This window comes from Leptinotarsa decemlineata, unplaced genomic scaffold (genome assembly GCF_025532065.1).
Source record: "Leptinotarsa decemlineata unplaced genomic scaffold, Ldec_3_MD MMD2_tig00026328_RagTag_RagTag, whole genome shotgun sequence".
Taxonomy (NCBI): Eukaryota; Metazoa; Arthropoda; class Insecta; order Coleoptera; family Chrysomelidae; genus Leptinotarsa; species Leptinotarsa decemlineata.
Genome location: NW_027412688.1, coordinates 19,815,299 through 19,835,405, shown reverse-complemented (window position 1 = coordinate 19,835,405; position 20,107 = coordinate 19,815,299). Strand labels below are relative to the sequence as shown.

Below are 20,107 nucleotides of genomic sequence, written 5' to 3'. Positions count from 1 at the left end.
TCTGGCTCCCTGTCCTTGAAGGTACACAAACATAAAAGCAGAGTCAAACACTAGCATAATAGTTACCGCGTTCGGAACGGGAACGACAAATCGAGCACCAACTCGGGCCCTACGACCGTTACCACATAACCTTTAATACTGACTGCCGCAGTAGTAGACGAAACAGCAGACATGAAAACCTACAGACCACGGCCAAAAAAAACACCATATGGGAAACTTGGATCGGAGTTGTCAAAATTCATTTCCGAACGGTATACAGGGGAGAACCAAAAATAGAAATTTTGATTTGATATTCAGATTTGAAATCACAGCCACCTACGTAACAAAAAAAAACAAAAATAATTTTTTATGGTTCTAGCCTCGTAAAGAGTACTAGTACTACTTACAGCTTGGCCACGGGGATCGGCGGTGCGAACGACGAAGCGGGGAAGGAGGCGACCATTCGCGCGACACCGTTTGCTGGCCACGGGCAGTTACGTTCGCCGTCGCGACCAATATCTCGATATTGCTTAGAAAGTAATAGTTTTTGGTTCAATACCTAATATTTGGAAGAGATTGTGGAGTACATGATTTGAATAAGAGTCGGGGTATAGATGGAGAATTCCACAAGAAATACAGATTATATCCAGAAAAAATTTGAGTACACCAGAATTAGTATTGAAACTTTCGATTATATTCTTATGAATATTCAACCAGAATTGGAGAAAAAAGTTAATGTAAATAGAATTTTAAGTGCCGCTGAAAAATTGTTTTTTGACATTAAGGTATGTATTTACCTATCTGTACATATGCATCTATATTATTCTTCATTACGTATTTATCTATATACCTATGTATACAGGTGATATTCAATTAGCTGATCATATTTTGGAGAATTACCTATAGTATCCATCAGTATGAACAACTTTTCCCAAGAAAGTAATGGTCGCAAACGGATTTTTTTATAACTAAATTTATTTGGAACTGTCTTTGCCCAAAATATTATCAGCTAATTAAATGTACTGCATATTAATATTTCATGAAATAAAAACACTTTCAGACGATTATGTTATTTATTGCAAAAATCTAAATTATATGACAGTAATTTTTCGTACAACTAAAACAAAAAACAACTTCTAACTTGTAATTGACGGTAGAATGAATAATGAATTTCTGACTTTTTGATCAGTCTTTTATTCAGCAATAAAAGTCTCGTTGTTCATTTTTCACAGCGAAAACAACTGAACTCGTTTGATAACTGCACTATTCGCCGCGACTACCGCTTGACTCCGTGGCTGGCGCCGTACAGATTCATGCATTTGCGGCCGCGCCGCAAGTCGCCCACGAGATTCGCTCGGTACATTTTGCCGGTCGCTTCCCCGGTCGCCGTTGCGGGTGGCTTCATAAGTACATTCCTATGCGTTTGTTTCAGTCGCTAGACGCTTCACCGTTCACACCGCGTCAATATTCGCATCGGCGAGTGTCCCGTGGCCAGGCTGTTACAGATTTGTATTACCTAAATGTTTAGCATCAATTCAGTTAGTAATTTCTTGTCATTAAATCAAACTGATAGTAATTATGGCCATACATACAGAGTGGAATATCAATTTTGCACCTAAAAACTAGTAAAAATTTAAACCATTTTCAACAAATATCGATATATTAGTTCGAATATTAAATTGGACAAAATTTCGCATTGAAATATTCTTATAGTAATATGAGGAAGGCGCCTAAGTTGTATATGAGATACTAGTAGGTACTCTTTATGAGGCTAGAACCATGAACATTTTTTTTGTTTTGTTACATAGGTGGCTGCGATTTGAAATCCGAATATTGTTTTCAAATTAAAACAATATTTCCTAAATAAACTTTTTTAATACTATCGAAAATATATAAATGTATGACGTTCGAAAATTTAAAATTTTGACAACTCAAATCCAAGTTCCGCAATGCACCAATTTTCATCATGAATAATATTTTCTGCGAATGGATAATAAAAAAATTTTCCATATGGTGCAAACTTTTTGAAAATCACTGTAGTATTTTAATTGGAAATATGAGAAGAAAGTACTTTTGAATGTAATTTCTAAATGATATCACCATTACCAAAATATAAATATAAAAAATTACCTACTAGACTACTCTATTAATTGCAAAACGTCAATTATGTAACTGAATTGATGCATAAAGAATGCAAATTATCACGTGAAAGCTTTTTTCCGGTTTTTTTGGACGTGGTCTGCAGGTTTTTGTCTGACGTTTCGTCTACTACTGCGGTAGTCAGTATCAAAGGCCATGTGTTAACGGCTGCCCATATGATAACTTAGGAATTTGAAACCTTGTCTATTGCGGAACCAGGTTTTAGTATAAAAAACTCTTTAGAGTTCATACAACATACAAAAAACTTGGATTTGCAAGAAGGTGAGATTTTGGTTTCTTTTGATGTTAGTTCCAATACCTCAGGGAATTACTAGAGAAAAATAATTTCAATAATAACGAAATCGATGAATTCGTTTCTTTTACTGATTTGTGTATGAAACAAAATCGGTTCCAGGTAGAAGGTTGCTTTTATGAACAACAGGAAGGAACGGCCATGGGATACCCCTTGTCCCCCTACCTGGCATACCTGTTCATGAGCAGATTCGAAATGGAAACCAAAGAAAAGTCGAAGTTTTTCCTAGGATTTGGCTAAGGTATGTGGATGATATTTTCGCGATATTCGATACCAAAATATCGAATATTGAGGACTTTGTTTCTTTTATAAATAATAGATGTCCATCAATGAAATTCACATATGAGTTAGAAAATAAGGGACAACTATCATTTCTTGACGTTTTGGTAATGACGAGCCAATATGGAGGGTTAGAATACGATATATTTAGAAAAGAAACAAACACGTACAGGTATATTCCTGACAGTTCACATCACTGTGGACAAACACAAACGTGCTGGGTTAAATTTTTTAGTGCATCGTCTTTTGACTTTCCTTCTAACACATGATAGGTTCAAAAAAGAAAGACGAACAATACAGGAAATAGCAGCTACTAACGGTTTCTCGAGGTGTATTGTAGATGACATAATAAGGAAGATGAAGTTTGGGTTAAGATGAACGAAATCTCGACTTTCAGAAAGGACAAAAACCAAGATAAATACATCTCAGTTCCATACCACCAATATACGAAGAAACTAGAAAGATTAAACTTCCTCTTGAAGATGATCACTTGGTGATTGAAACACGTGTCGAGGTGTGAAAAAAACGGTTTGGTGTTGGGATTAAACTAAAGTAATATTTATTTCCTCTATATTAGTGATTATCTCTAATATTTATTTGTTTTTCATTTAGTATTATTACGTATAAGACCAAACAAAGAGCTGTTCGCGATAGGACCTTTGCCGCTATTCATAGAACTCATTCCGCACTTTTCCAAGCTTTCGAAGGTATCCAGAAACCTGTTGTCATGTACCGGTTCCAACAATTTCAAACATTTCTCACTTATTCTATGGTCGTTCTCTGTGACATGTTGAGCAACAATAGATTTCTCCGGTCTATGAAACCGAACATGTGAAATATATTCCTTATAGCGAGCTAATATAGTCCGTTTGGTTTGACCAACATATTACTTATCACAATCCTCGCAGCTTATTTCGTAAATCCCAAACTTTTCTTTTTATAACATCTTGTATTCCAGACTGCCCAACACTTGATGAAGTGTACGTGCAGTTTTGAAAGCCACTCTTATATTCAATTTTTTGAATGTTCAGACCAATTCATTGGTGTTCATATGGAAGCACTATGAAATTTGAATCTTCCTCTTTTTCGAAAAGTCGAGGCATTACGAAGATACTCCCCAAATTATTGTTTTCTAATTAATTGATCCACTATGTTTGATGGATACCCGTTGCTTTCAGCCACCTCCCTAACAACTTTTTCTCAATCTAATACCTTTCTTTGCTCAAGGGAAATATGAGCAGCCTACGTACAAGAAATTGTAGTCCCGCCATTTTTTGTTGTTGGCAATGATGGGAGCTGTCAGGGATATACCCGGAAAGTGCAGAATGAGTTCTGTGAATAGCGTCGAAGGTCCTATTTCGAACAGCCCTTTGACTAATGAAAAGTATTAAAATAAACTAAGAACAAGAAACCGAACCTCGACAATTTAGCATAATTTCGGTTGGTTGAGCTTTTGATAAACTTCAAAATGACGTTGAAAATCTTATTGAAAAATTGCCCGTAATAGTTGGTGGACGTTTCATGTTATGATTAGGTTGCCTTAAAGAAATCCAGAATGTCTTTAGATACTGTAGAACCTCATATGATTTCCTGTGTTAACTATCAAACTAGAGTACTCATTTGCCAGAAGAGTGTGAGATCAGTGTCCTTGAGATATTTATTTAGCTGAGTTGATGATAAGACCGCTTTTGAAAATGAATTATTCGAATTATCATGTTTCGCGAGGAAACTTAAATCAGTAGAATAGAATCGCACGAGTTTGCAGTTGTATAAAAATAGCACGATGACCTTCAGTTAAACCTGTTTATGAAAATTGAATGATAGTTAAAAATTAGCATTTAAAGTTTTTGAATACGCTCTATCGATTGGAAAATGATTATTATGTAATAATTTTAAACTGGGATATTTATATTTTCGTTATTCATATAAGACAATATTATCAACTTGAAGAAGTTTTAGATATTGAGACATTTCCATTTGTTACAAACATTATAGAATACATAGATGTGAAAAATCCTCAATGAAAATTCATTAGTAAAATCGGATTGCTTGGGAAACAAATAAAGGTAATTGCTAATTCACTGCAATTGCAACTTGTGAAATGACTAATCATTTCTCAAGCAAAAATGCCTCAACCAGGTTATACATTTTATTGTGATCTACCATAATTGAAAAATCACAATAAAAAAAATTTAAACAAATTTCCACTGTAATTTGATAAGTTAGTTGCGGAATAAATCTCCTAATATAGTATTAGGGAAAACAAAAACAACTATTTTGAAGCGAAATCATAAAACAGTACTTGATATGTTTAAATTTTTCGTTAGTGACATGTTTGAACTAATACTTTGAGAAACAAAAAGTGTTATTCATGGGACTCGATATTGTTAAGGCAGTGTATTTACATAGATTGTGCTTTCTTGGAAAAATGTACCAGTTTTGTATTGAAAGAGTTTGAAAACAACTAAGTTCTTTAAAATACTAATCTCTTCAAAAAAAGTATTTCGTGCCAAAAACACTGAATAGTTGGTAGTAATCAGTGATGTCAACTATGACGTTTACCACAAAAACTTAAAATGGAGATATTCATCACCAAATGCAGCTCCGTATAGAAAAATATATCAATTGTCAAACTGAGAAGTGTCAAAGAAGGTGAAATAAAATGTAAAGGTGATGTGAATAAACAGTGGTGTATTTCTATAGATTGTATTGTACAAAAAAGGCCGATAAGTTGCAATTTTCGGAACTATAACTCTGGAAATAATGGAGAGCACCAATTTTTTCTTTCGGATTCGTGAAATTTTGTAAATATTACTGAAAAATTAAACATTGCACTCACACGGACACGCATCATTATTATGTAAAAAACCATTGACAGATCTTGTACAAGAGTTAAATAATTTCGGATGTTCTCGGTATTTTTGAACGTAGGTTTCCATAGATCAATAAATATTATTATTATTATATGATGGTGTATGTTATTGAGACATGTGTATTATTGTGCCTTACATGAAACTACCATGGATGACAGAATTTTATTTGAAATAATTCATTATATTAATTGACAATTTAACCCTCTGTCATGCACAATATTGGGGTTTTTGGCATAATGTATTAGAAATGCACCTACTCAAGGTGTTTAAAGGATCACTAATGAGAAAAAAAATACACTATACTTCTCGGTTTTTCATGATCAAAATGTTTCATTCTCCCTCATGAGAAGAATATATACTGTGCCCAAAAACGGATAATTAGATGACCTTTTCTCATTATCTTGAACCATGCTAACCACTTTTTAAAAAGGCATTTTAACAGTGGTCAACCTGTATATACTGGAAATAGCATGCTTTGCACATGATAGAAAGCACCGAACCAACTGTCCAAATAATACACATCCATATTCCACAAGGAAAATACAAGAAATAATTCCAAACCACACCCTACAAATTACCAGCCAGAGTCCCACAGTTATGGGAATTGAAGTGTACAACCATCTACCCCCACTCTGAAATCACTTACCACCTGCAACTTTAAGTTAAAACTGAAAGAAATACTCATTCGGACTCCCTTCTACAGATTGAATGAATTGTTTAATGAAATTTTAGTCTAGTTTTAATGTTATATAATTTACTTATATCAATACACCCACTTTATACACTAGGTACTAACACTTTATCTCTTATAATTCCAATATTATTTCAGAATGTACTCTTTTTAACTAATAATGTGACTTATCATATGTCCGCATGTGACTTTATTGGATTAATATTATTATTATTATTATTAAGACCATTACCTCCCCTTAAACGCAAAAACCTACTTCAGTCTCACCAAAATTGCAGAACTAATTATGTGAAATCAAAATGAATGACTGTTACTATAGAAAAAAAAAGCATAATTGGATTCCGAATTCAGGTACTGACTTGTGTAAGTTGGTTTTCTATATACACTTGTAGCTGGTATTCCTTATTTATAATCAGAAACTTTCCCAACGACTATGATTATATGAAGAAAGAAATCATTTAATCGCTAATTGACTGAATTTTTAATCTTTGTAACAACAGGGAAAATGAGACACTAGACTAAAAAAATATATCCAGCAAATCTAATATACTAAGACTACAAGGAACCAACAAAGAGAAATAGTCTTCATAACCAGTTCAGAAAGATCACTCAACATTGAAACCTGCTTCAGATTCACTTATTTAATTCGCATCAACCTTTCAAAGACCAAACCACAAAATGTAAGCATCAACTTCAAGAATTAAATTAATCGAATACTGTTTTAATATGGCCAGTACTGCATTGATAAAACTAAAAAGCCATTGAAAGACCATTGTTCTTTTTTGAGCTTGAAAAAAAATTCTAGAAAGTCACTTCAGGCTGTATCTTCTTTATTTGCAAATAAATGATGGACCGTTATTGATAACCACAGTGTTGCCAATCTGATATTTTGTGTGGAACCAGGAAACTAAAATTCTACAATATTTGAATTCATGCAGCGATAAAATGAACAGTGAATTGTGAATTATCAATTATATCTTCCCTGGGCTCATCATTAACCAGTTATTGGAGTAGGAAGTTTCAAATATTCATAGATTATTTTGACCAATCTGTTTCCAACAATTTAAGTCAATCTGTCATTTGGAAATGTAATTGCTGTGAATTAATATTATTTCCTAGTTCAAGAGTTATCAGATATGTATATCTATATTCGGTTTATCTATATTCGGGGATGATTTGTGAACATTTTCATGTTTCTATAGTATCTGGTGTAGGCTTCTCTCGTCAGTTTTTTTTTTATTTTCTATTTTTAAATTTTTTAGCTAGCATTTCTATAGTTTGACATAAGGGATCATCAGATATGATAGGAATACAAAATGTTTACTCGTCGTTCATGAATACAGATGGAGTAAGAAAAGGTTTCTGAAGCACAGCACAATCTAATACACTTAATAACCATACTACTGCAGATTTTTTTTAGTATTTCAAGTTATAAATTGAAATGGCCATTTATTTTGTGCTCGATAAAATAATTCTATTTTGACAAGATACAGGATTTCATATAAGGTTCTTGATTGTCATTACTACTGCTTGGACCGGAAGTAATCTTTATTTTGTTTAAAATATAGGTCTCAATAGGCTATATGTACCCTAAATCTAAATATCAAATTTGTAACAAAAAAAAAAAGGACTGTCATGTACAAGGTTTTTTAAACTGACCAGTGAAAATCTCACAATAAAGAAATTCAAAAAACATTTCATTGTGAAATTTTCACTGAACAGTTTTATAAAAACACATGTGTTTCTATTCAACACGTATAGATACGCCTGAAGAAGCTTTTGTATAGCGAAACACGTGTAGAATTTCTGTAAAAGTTTAGTGAAAATCTCACAATAAAGTGTTTCTTGAAGAAGTTATGGATTTTCATCAAGTATCGGCCGATTTTATCACATAACTTGGTTTGTACTTGCACACAATTAGTTAAAAATAATACTCAACAGGAAAATCTTTAACCTCATTCATTACTGACAGGTTAAGTTCCATCAATTGTTTTCTCAACCACGTGTATGGCAAAAACTCTAATCTGAAGATATGCACTTTTCTCAGTAACTCTATTTGGGAATTCACAGTAAGTGAATTTCCAAATAGTGAAATATATTTTTTATAAAAAATATATTTTTGTCTTCTTACCTCTCTATTAATACATGAAGAGTGCCGAAATGAAATGATTGTACGAATGAATTAATTGTGTGAATGAATTTTAAGAACTGGCAGATTGAGCAAATTGAGAACTGTAAGTTGAGTTTTTGTGTCGATTCTCTTTCATAAATATAGTTGTGTAGCATTTCCCGTGTATGATTTCGGTTTCAATTCCATTATGAATTTCTGATATACAAACTGGGTAGTATCTAAAAAATACTTCTGTGCAGGCTCTTCATATTTTTCCAGAGTTAACATTGATATTTCAAATGTTTAATTATGTCTTTGAATAATCCTCTGTCTTCATATATTAATGGAGAAGTAAGACGTTAAAATTTGTCCCTATAAGAGGACGAATGATCTTATGAGATCATAGTTTATCTGAAGTATTTTTGGCGATCAAGTCTTGTATTTGCTTTAAATGTTCACAATTATATGAATGGCATTGGTTCTTTTCAACTGCTTTCAACAAATGTTCTACTTTTCATTTGTTTCCTTATTTCTGCCACATACATTTCAACATGTAATACAGCAGGAATTCATTGTAACTGACAAAATGGAAGTCAATGTAAACCAATATTATATGAAAAGATGACTATCAGCTTTCAATATTACCTATCCTCGTCTCTAAATTTCAAAATCCAGTCATCAGTTTCAAAAACTTATTCATCAGACATCATTATGTCAAAAAAGGTTTTTAAAACTGATGGAACATTTAGGAAAAACAGGATCGCCAAAGAAAACACATTAAGTTATAGATCTCAAGCCCATATTGAATTTTTGGGAGGCCACCTCTCAAAAATTTTTGATTTTGATAGTACTGAAGTAGAAAATACATGTCAGCCTTCATGCTGTCAAATGTAGGTGGTGCATATTGAAATCTTGGAAATGTAAAAACAATAACCCAAATGGAAGGTATCAATTTTCCAAAAGTGCTTGTACCGCTTTTATAAATTTCAATATTAATTACAACAGGGATTTTTTTAACTAAATGCCATACAAAAAAGGCACAGGAAAATAGGAAGAATTTTCATTCTGAAAGGCTTTCGTAAAATTAGTTTTTAATACCAAAAAGGGTCATTTATTTTGCTATGCCGTTTACATTCGTAGATTCATGGGACAGTAAACTTAAATATATCCCCTATCCTAGAATTAGGTTTCAAGTTATTTTCTAAGTAAATTTGCAAAAGCTATACAGTAATTTATTACTTTTTAAAGATTGCTTTCCTAAGAATAAACATTTTTCCTATTTTGCTGTCCCATTTTTTTGTATTGCATTTGGTTAGGAGAGATCCCAGTCATAATTATATCTTAAAAGTACTTCTTTTTCAAAAATTTCACATGCACCACCTACAACTGACAACATAACACTCAATGAAACTTCTACTTCATGACTATGAAAATCATACATTTTCAAGAGCTATCAAATGATCCCCTGGAAAGTCACCACAAGCTTATCGAGTATCATCTTGAAAATCCAAAAGAAAAAGCCATATAAAGATAATCCTGATAGATGGTGTGCTCGCTTACCTCAACTAATTCCTTGGTAGTGAGCTCTCTCATTTTTCCTTCTATTCTTGCTATACTTTCTTGTTTCAATTGAACCTTTTTTCTTGTTAATTCTGAGACAATGTTTTTCTTTGCAGTGTGTATTATTCCCATGCCGTGGAACCTTAAAAAAATGTTCAGTTGGTATGCATAATGATAAATAATATAAATTCATTTTCAAAATGAACATGAAACAAGGTAATCAAGGTTAGCCACTAGAGGAGTGGACACATTATGGGTTGAGTTCGTTACACAAATTGACAGTACTGCAGGACTGATCTGAAAGATGACTTGAATTCCCTTCTTCTCAAATTTGTGTAATTCTAACTACCTTTTTCATATTTTTCAAACTCACTAATTTGAAGGTAACTTTAAAGATGTCTTCAACACAATATTTTTTTTAGGAAGAGGCCAAAGATTTGCATAAAAATTTAATCTGAAATCTTGAGTATTTGTGTTTCATTTTTTGGTTTTGTTTCCTCTTAGCTGAAATATTTCCATTATCACCCTTTTTCAACTCTATTTTGCTTCTCTCAACTCAACTCCATTATGATCAGCTCAGATCAGCTGGCCACCTAGCGAAGATGATTTTGATATTAAGTGAAAGGGGTTTTCTGAGTGTTAATAGTACCCCATTAGACAAAAACAAGATGAAAAAATTATAAATACAATCATTTATGAATACACTACCGTATATGTATAGAACATATACATGTTTCCGTACAGTAATAAATATGTTTTCAAATTGACTCGAAATTTGTTTTGAAAGATCTAGTATTTTCCTTGGCTCCTTGTGGTTCGATTAGAATATACAAGGTCTGTTAAAAAAATAAGGTGAATATTCAAATTTCACGGGCTACGTACAATCGATTAGCGTTTTTTTTTTCTTTCAATTTTTATGTTGATATACTCGTCTCGAACACATGTTGACATTTTAAGCTGTTTAGCATATTTATTTTGTTGGTGAATGGCATAAAAGTTACATGTGTCTTGCGTGTCCGGCGATTTTCTGCTATCGGAAACATGAATCAAAGAAAGTGCTCAGAAACACTTGAAATGTTGACAGTGGCATACGGTGATTATACTGAGTCAGAAAAATTTTTACAAGTGGAACGACTTTTCATAGAAGGTTACGACGCACAACAATCGATGAAAGTGAAGAGAATTGTTATCGACAGTCGTCGAATCACTATTAATGAAGTTGATGAGGATGTCTGCATAACGGTTGGCTCATGTCATACAGTTTTTTCAGAATTTTTGAGCATGAATGCCTATGGCAGTGAAGTTCGTTCAAAATTTTCTGAATTTTGACCAAAAAAAACGTCGCATCAACGTTGCTCAGGAATGGGTCATAACTGGTGACGAATCATGGGTTATGATATTTGAACAAAAATTCAATCGCCCCAATATAAGAGCCCAAGAGAACCAAGACCAAAAAAGCACGCCATGTTCGATCAAATGTCATCGTTTTGATCACTGATTTCTTCGATTACTGTGGCGTAGTGCATCAGTTCTTGCCACATGGTCATACGGTAATTAAGGAGTATTATCTTGAAGTTATGCGCTGCTTGCGAGAAGCAATACGAAGAAAACGTCCTTTATTGTAGTAAAACGATTGATTGCTTTTGCATCACAATAATGCACCTATTCACTCGTCATTACCAAAAACAACACCGTAATCATTCCTCAGCCACCTTATTCACCAGGTTTGGGCCATGTTCGATCAAATGTCATCGTTTTGATCACTGATTTCTTCGATTACTGTGGCGTAGTGCATCAGTTCTTGCCACATGGTCATACGGTAATTAAGGAGTATTATCTTGAAGTTATGCGCTGCTTGCGAGAAGCAATACGAAGAAAAGGTCCTTTATTGTAGTAAAACGATTGATTGCTTCTGCATCACAATAATGCACCTATTCACTCGTCATTACCAAAAACAACACCGTAATCATTCCTCAGCCACCTTATTCACCAGGTTTGGGCCCCTGCAACTTTTCCTGTTCAATGATATATTTTTTATTCTAAATACAATTCCAATTGCATATTTTGGGATTATGTCATGTAGTGTCAACCATTAATTTTCATCTACAATGACACCAAGAAATTTAACACTTGGAATTCGATTGGATGTTTTGATATATATCTTTCTGTTACAAACTTATGAAGATTTCGAGGTTGTTAGACATTATAATTTCAATTTCTTGTACTTGTAATGTGAATGAAGGTGGTGTTTTCAACAAACATTTGTAGGTATTCAATAAATATACGGTTGGCAAAGAATTAGTATTAGCAAAAGGAAAGAATAGGTTCGAGAATTGATCATAGCAGAACTCCACATATAGTTCTGGCATTCAAAAGTATTTTATGGTCCACAGTATCGAATGCCTTTAGATATAATCTACCACCACATACCATCAGGATAATATAATATCTGTTATTCAAACACAGTTAATAGTTTTGTTGAAAGCATGGACTGAAGGTGTATCGACTCATTTTAAACCAGATTGTTTTTTAAGAAATATGAAAATATCATTTATACTACCTGATACTAAAGAATTCGAGCAATCTCAAATTTCATTTTATCACTGCTTCATTTCCGCTGCACTATACAAAAATACTAAGTTTGTGTCACAAAATGATATTTATACACACGAAATAAAAAGATATATTTAAATAATACGAGCTTTGAAAAAAAAAACTACAATTTTCTCTATCTTTCAAGAGAAATGTAGAAGTTCAGACTGCCATTGTCTGAAAAAAAGTATTAATATAGCTTGAAGCAATAACGCCTTGGAATAACAATGATTGTGGTTTCAAAACAGTTGTTACATAACTGAGTGTTTAATTTGATTATTCAGATCTAATACTAAAATTCATGTGACCAACGGACATACATTCATGCAAATTTCATTGCTGACCTTATAATGAGTTCATGCAAAAAGTAGTTTTGTTGAGTGAAAAAACTGATAGAAGGGGGTTTGGATTGAAGCTCCTTTATCCATTATCATGTCATAGTCGAAACAATCACTAAATTGTCAACCAGAAAGATCGTTCTCTAGCTAATGTATGGAAAACACTCCAAGAATCAGTAATTCATTAAAAGCTCAAATTTCATGAGATTTCATAATAGACAGAAGCTAAAATTCCTGAATTATCAACTTGAGGCCTGGTCAATACTGTTTTAGGATATTCTCAAAAAAAAAACAATCTACTATATATATTGAAGTTGAATTGTAAAATAAGTAAAGGAAATAATTCTTGATTATAAGTATTTTCTGATGATGCCTATTTGGGTATGAAACGTGCACCGAAGTGTCATATTTTGAAAGAATTCAGGTGACTTTCTTAATATTTCAGTTGAGAATCCACTTGCCAAAAGACCTTTAGAAACTGAAAAGGAAATATATTTTTACAGAAAAGTCAAATATCTTCATAAACACATTAGAAATATTTTTGTGTTGCAATTTACTCAACTGCAGTAGCATCTTCAGAATTGACTAAAAGATTTATAGCTGATGAGAAATGAAGTTATTTTGAAGATACATTTGATCAACTCAGAGTTCAGTGGAATGATGGTGAGGGATAAAAGTGAGAAATGTTCGTTTATTTTCTTATTCATCAAAAGCGTTTCAATTTCAACTATTTTCAAATTTGAATAATTTCTTTCCAATTTTGATGTCATGAGCCCACCTTTATTTTGACTCTGGCTACTGCATTGTTCATTTTTTGTAATTTGCAATATCTTAATGAGATGGAGATTTATTTTGTTACACTTTGTAAATATTAACATTATGTATTTTGTAGTAGATATTTGATGTATGGCGAACTATAATTAAATGAAAGGCGTTAAAGAATTACAGCAAATAATTTTCTTTCAAGTCTTTAGAAATAATGGAATAATTTGATTTAACCTCCATTTAAAAACAAATTTAATGGATTCAGAAATATTTTTTGAATACCGAAATCCAAGTATGTTTTAAATTTTATTCCAACATTTTATCCAAGATCTTGAAAAACTGTATCTCCTTTAAAGATAAATATTGATAAAAAGATAATTTCACAATATTTTATCAAGTTACAAAATATTTTTAAAAGTTTATTAATTTCCAGTTTATTATGCAAAATAAATGAAATGACATATATTTGAATAACACTTAATCGTGAAATTTCCACTTAACAGTTTACGATACAGTATAGTGAAAGAGATGTTTCTGCTTTGTAGTATTGAATGAAAACTCACAATAAAGTGTCATTTATATATGTTATGATGGATTCCATGACATATGAAAGAAGTGAAAGAGAAAATTTCATTTTTTCTTTGGTCCTAAAGAAATATCAACTCACACCGCCCTGTATCCATCTTCTGGTCCTATGACTAAATCATGGGGATCATCTTGCTCCTCTTTTCCCTTTTTCATGATGAGACGATGAGCATGAGGCATGAAGTCTTTGCCAATTGCATTGTTCTGATATATAGAACATCTTATAATAGCAGATCCTGTGGTGAAATTATGCAATTCAACTGTTGGGTATGTCTGTTTTCGTGATTTGTCAGAGCTCATTCCAGTTAAACTCCCATGAGTTCCAGCCATTTCTGATTTATAACGAAATCTGAAACGATCTGTGGGTTGTTCAACAAGATGTAGAGTTGCACCTAGAAGTGAGTAATAACATTTATTCAAAGATGAAAAAAGGCTAATAAAATTAAAATGCTATTCGACCTGATTTTTTTGATCTGGGGAATATTCATCAATTTTCAATATTTCAGATGATTCTTAAAATATCAAACAATATTTTGAAAAATATTTGTACCAATATCATAAAATTTCAGTTTTATTCAGGTCATAATTTATTATTAATCAAATCATATCATTTCCGTGTGAAGAAACTGTAATATTCAAGGCAACTGACAGTTCATGAATTTAAATGAAATACATCTTCTGAGGTGACCCTTGAATTGAAATCATTCAGAAACTTATCACTGATTCTATATAGCAAAACATTTGGAAAACATATTGATGCAAACTCAATCTGCAGAGGCAATACCAGGAAACTATACAGAGGGCAAATGTCCCTTGGGAAATACTTAAAACCAGAAAAGCTGTTATCATTTCATATGTCACACATGAAATATTACTGGGTCATAGTTATCATAGGAGATAAAATTCAGATCAAAATAAAATGGTGTGATGATTATTGAATAGAGGCCTGATAAGATTGTCATGAATAGATTATCATCTTAAATAGCAACACTTACCTGCTGGTTGGGCCTCCATGACTAAGTAGGGATCAACAACTGTCTCTGACTCTGGGATCCCGAAAGAAGAAATCGGTGACACATATCCTTCAGGTCCATGGAAACTACTGGATGTTGGAGAAGCTACAAAATACACTGGCTGTGGAGAGTCTTCACTACTTGACGGTGGAGTCAAGATATTCGGATATGTGCTCATATCTAAAACATACTCAACTGAAATAAAACTGACAACTTGTTTTTGATATCAAAGTTCCTTTCTTATTCAAATAAATAACAAAAACACTCACTAGTTTTCTCTAATGGATAAAAAGTATTATTGTCTCCTATAATCATTTTCAAGGAATGAGACACAACACGAAACTATAGAACGACAACTACAATATCCTACAACTCACCAAAGAATGACTGTACTCGTCTACCAAGAAAAAACTTCACCAAAATTACACAAACAACGTATTAGGTTATTCCCCAGTCCAATATGTGGGTATTCACGGGGTTAGTGCAGGCAGGGGAGTCATATACTTCCTATTAACAAAAATCCCCTTTCACTTCTACGCTGTGCGTTTGCGCAAATATGACTGATTATCTCAGAATTTGAGTGGGGGATACCTGCGAATTCTTTGTTATCACAAAGTGTAATCATACTTTATTATCGATTTGTTTACATTAATGAATACAAATGTATTTTGAGTCATTAAAAAACTAGTGTATTTCTACTATGAACAATCTGAAATGAACCCATTGAATAAATATAAAAATGAGTTTTATGATAATTTTGTAGCAGTATTGCCAACATATTCAGATAAACATTTTGACAAGTTAATGAGTGACAAAAAAATTTATGTAAATAGGTAATGGATTTTTATATTGTAAATCTGATCTATGATTTTAATGAGGGTGAAATAAAGCAGTAGAGACACAATAACTGAAAGGAAGGTAGCTACAATTAACAGCGGAATTCGTGTTCGGAGCTACTGAACTTGACAGTTAAGTTCAATGATTTGGTAGATGACGTCCGGATTATTCAAATCTCGCCCTTATACTACGTGCAGAAGAAAAAACTTCTGTACAGTGAGTCCCTATCCCTAACCCTAACAATAATTAAATTGATGGATGTAGCTATTACTTCGCGGTAGGAGGTCAACATGAAAAATTATAATTAAAACTTCGGTTTCATACTGTTTTCAACATGAGAAGTTTAAATACTCATTTTTCATACTTGCAGCCAAATTAATTCGATCCAAATTATTTCGATTGCTAAAACATAAAATTAAGAAATATTTGGCGCATGCGTGACACGTGATATTGACACACAATAATTCAAATCTCAGTAGCGGCGGCTCGTCAGAGGAGGCTAGGGAGGCTTAGCCTCCTCATAAAATTTGAGGCTATTCATCGCAATAAATTAAAAGATATTGACAAATAATTATGATTATTTTTTTTAATGCTTGAGTATCATTACTTTACCATCAATTTTCAATATAAATACATAATATGTCCGGAAAAACACTATCACTCACTACGTAGTACGTACCACACTGTATCAACAAAACTCAAACGCAACGCCCATGAACGAATAAGGCTCGATCGACACTAAGATGCCGTTCTCGGTCTGATCTCGCTCCAGTTTCGGTCCGGTAAAGTATTCTCAAACATGAAAGAATCAGGGTATTCTCACCTTAGACAAGGAAAGATATATGGACTCGTAACAACCAACAGCATGCTGAGGCAAATCTGCACCAAACGCTTAACGCCAGTGGCGTATCTATGAGAAGGGTTCAAGACATAATCCTTCCATAATCTATATATCAAAGCAGTATGGACTGAATTATTTTATCGCCTCATCATATGGAGTCTTGAGTAAAAGTAATAAATAAATAAAAGACTTCCGGTGTATTGTTATAGGTATTTCACCTATAAACGATGAGATTGGAACCTTTGGTGTAAAAGTTGAAACTACTTCTAGATATTAATTACCCTAACACCAAAACTGATATATTTGCACTTGACGCGCGTTGCGCTAACTAGCATCTTCAGAAGAAAATTAATACTGTTAGCGAAACGTGCGTCAAGTGAAAACATCAGTATTGGTGTTAGGGTCTAGAAAAAGTGTTTGTATTTCACTTGACACATTAATTGAATTTTAAGACTTATATTTATTGCACTTTCAGATTAATTCACACTTAATACCAATTATTATGAATAACCTGAGGTATATTGAAGTTTCAACTTTGAATATTTCTATAAAAAAAATTGTAACTTCATAAAGCATTATAAATTAATTCAAAATATTAACAATCAAACTCGTAATAAGTAAACATATTTATTATATTGTTATATACATACATACATCCAAAATTGTACAATATAGCCCTACTGCCCTTTAAATAAAATCATTTTAGTGAAATAGTTTCGAATAGCATCTTTTGCTTCACTCTGCTTTTTCATTATGAAGTGTATCCTTATATTCAAATATTTTTCAATAATTGATTTTATTAAAAAGTAGACATGATTGACTTCATTGTCTAAGATGTGGTTATTCAGACATTGAAACATATCAACCGAAAGACATTGTCTCAATATAGTATTGGTTAATTTTTTAACATTATTTCCTTTTGGCAAATCTTCGTGGTTGTGTCTTATAAGTTTTTCACAAATTTTAACATCAGATGAGGGATATATTAATCCGCCTTCAGTTTTTTTGGGAAATAAGGGAATTAAGAAAATTCGCTTTGTTACCTATTAAGCCAGTAACACATGATTCACATTTCATTTTCATCGACAAATGTTTAGTAACAAAACCAGCTATATAGGTTACAATTTCTTCTGAGCAATGAGATAAAACATTGGTGTTCATGATATAACTATGTTCAGAAAAAATTGTTTCTAGTGATTGAGCTTCTTTTTCGGTTTCTAATAAATTGTCTTCCGTTATAATTGGTATTGAACTATTTATTTGCTCCTCAGGAGTTTTATTGGTTGTACTTGAAACCGATAGAATAGAAATTTGTTCTAAAGGTAGACAATTACCTATGCCCCCACTTCTCACTTCCGTTCTTATAAGGAGACGTTTATATGCAGCCATAAATTGACGGGCGGTTGGATTATTGTTCCAACCCCCTCTAGAACGAATTGAAGAAAAAAAGAGTTCTATATGGTCTTGACTCATTTTATAGAGAGGAAAATAAATCAAAAGTTCTTTATGCCATACTATGTCATCAAACAGATCCACTGCACTTTTGAGATCTAAAATAAAGCCAGTTTTTCTAGGTGAATTTATTATTTTTTCATTATTGGGAAATTTCAAAGCACAAATATATTCATTGAATTTCGCAACAAAAGCCAAAACTTCAACGATTTTGCTTGGGCACAAAGCTTTTTTATAGCAAGGTGCTTGCACAGTTCTCGAGTTTAAAATATCAAAAGCGGTGTTGATATATTTAATAAAACGTACTGTGCCTTCACAATCTTCAAAATCTTTTAATTTTGCGGGGTGTATCTCTTTGCAGTTGAGCACTTGTTGATGGATAAGGTTCTGGTGTTTGGGGTCTAATTCGTTTCCTGTTTTTCTGGAAAATAAAAATTTGTTTAGTACACAACTCTCTTTATGGTAAGGTACTCTTAAATACTTTCAATCTGCTGAACAAAAAATGCATATTCTTTAATCTCTATTTAGCTGAAAGACATTGTCGACTGGCCTCTAAATAGAGAGTATCAATAAGGTTTGAAATATTAAGGTTATCAAATTGTTTTTGCAGTATACCTGTATTGACTGAAGACTTGTAGGTCGTTCTGGGAAAATAGTGGGTACAGCTTCATTCAACAATTTCGTTTTTTCCTCAGTTCTATAAAAATAACAGGTTTCAAAATGTTTTGAGCAAATACGATCGTTTTTTGATGGGGACCAGTTTGAAATCTTCATATTAGCTACCCAAATGGCCCGTCTATCTTCATTTCTAGGAAATCTGAAAAATGAAATAGTATTTAATAATAATCTATAAAATTTTCTTGTAATATGAGTAATGTATTGCACAGGTCATTTTCAATGAAATAGAAAAGAAATATTCAATTTGTCTAGGGTCCACAATGTAGTCATTCATTTTTTTCAATCAAAAATGTATTTTCAAGATATTCCAAATTTTCACTCGATCTGACCCTGCTATAAATGCACGCCTATGCAAAAAAATTGAACTTTCAAGGTGAATCTGAAGTCTATCATAAAATTATGAATGAAAATTCACAAAGTAAGCACTGAAATCTTCTTTAACCGTAGATTATCCACCACTGAGTTACATACTTGAAAATCTAGACATTTGCATACATAGTTTTCACATAATATCCATGTTTGGCCTACTGTTCCTAAATGTACTGATGTTTTCTCACCTGTGAAATGATATACCGGTTTCCTTTTTCTCGCTATTACTACTACAATAGTAAGATGAGCACTTCACCATGTTTATACAGTACTCACCCACAAAATAGTTCAAAATACACTCAATAATTGCACAAAATCGAACAAGCACCAAGATCAATGTTTAGCACCAACAATATGGCGGCCACTCGGAAATCGGTCACAAACTCGATTCGTACGCAGAGGTTGGCGTTATGTATCCCCTCTTTTACCTAATCTAAGATTCTCACTATCGTATCACTCTGGTTCCGATCCGGCATCGCGCCGGTACCGGTTGGTCGAAAAGAATATTTGACTGGAGCGAGATCGGACCTGTCATGACTTGTACCGACAGTGTGAATACGTTTTTGTTTCAACTCCAGTCTTTCTTCGGTCTTGCAAGGAGACGTTACATTTCACTTCTAGTCATGGCTAGTAATAAATCGTGTGGATTCTGAAAAAGGTAAGTACTTTATTTGAGTCATTTATAACATTTGC

The 20,107-nt window shown here is 32.8% G+C and overlaps 2 protein-coding genes across 6 annotated transcripts in view; one reads left to right on the top strand and one right to left on the bottom strand.

Annotated features, from left to right (window-relative positions):
* Rel (nuclear factor NF-kappa-B family member relish) overlaps nt 1-15,787 on the bottom strand; it is an 81,926-nt gene extending 66,139 nt beyond the window's left edge. Inside the window, exons 1-4 of one of the 3 annotated variants that reach the window (XM_074182790.1) lie at nt 15,507-15,787; nt 15,220-15,417; nt 14,307-14,616; nt 9,945-10,086 (exon numbers count right to left, since the gene is read on the bottom strand). In XM_074182790.1, the coding sequence (XP_074038891.1) occupies nt 9,945-10,086; nt 14,307-14,616; nt 15,220-15,417; nt 15,507-15,552 (696 nt within the window). In that variant the 5' untranslated portion in view covers nt 15,553-15,787. The remainder of the gene's footprint in view (nt 1-9,944; nt 10,087-14,306; nt 14,617-15,219; nt 15,418-15,506) is intronic. The other 2 variants (XM_074182792.1, XM_074182791.1) reach the window with 2 other exon arrangements.
* The window catches only part of LOC111515562 (organic cation transporter protein-like), a 244,514-nt gene that overhangs the window by 37,551 nt on the left and 186,856 nt on the right, over nt 1-20,107 (top strand). The window lies entirely within an intron of this gene.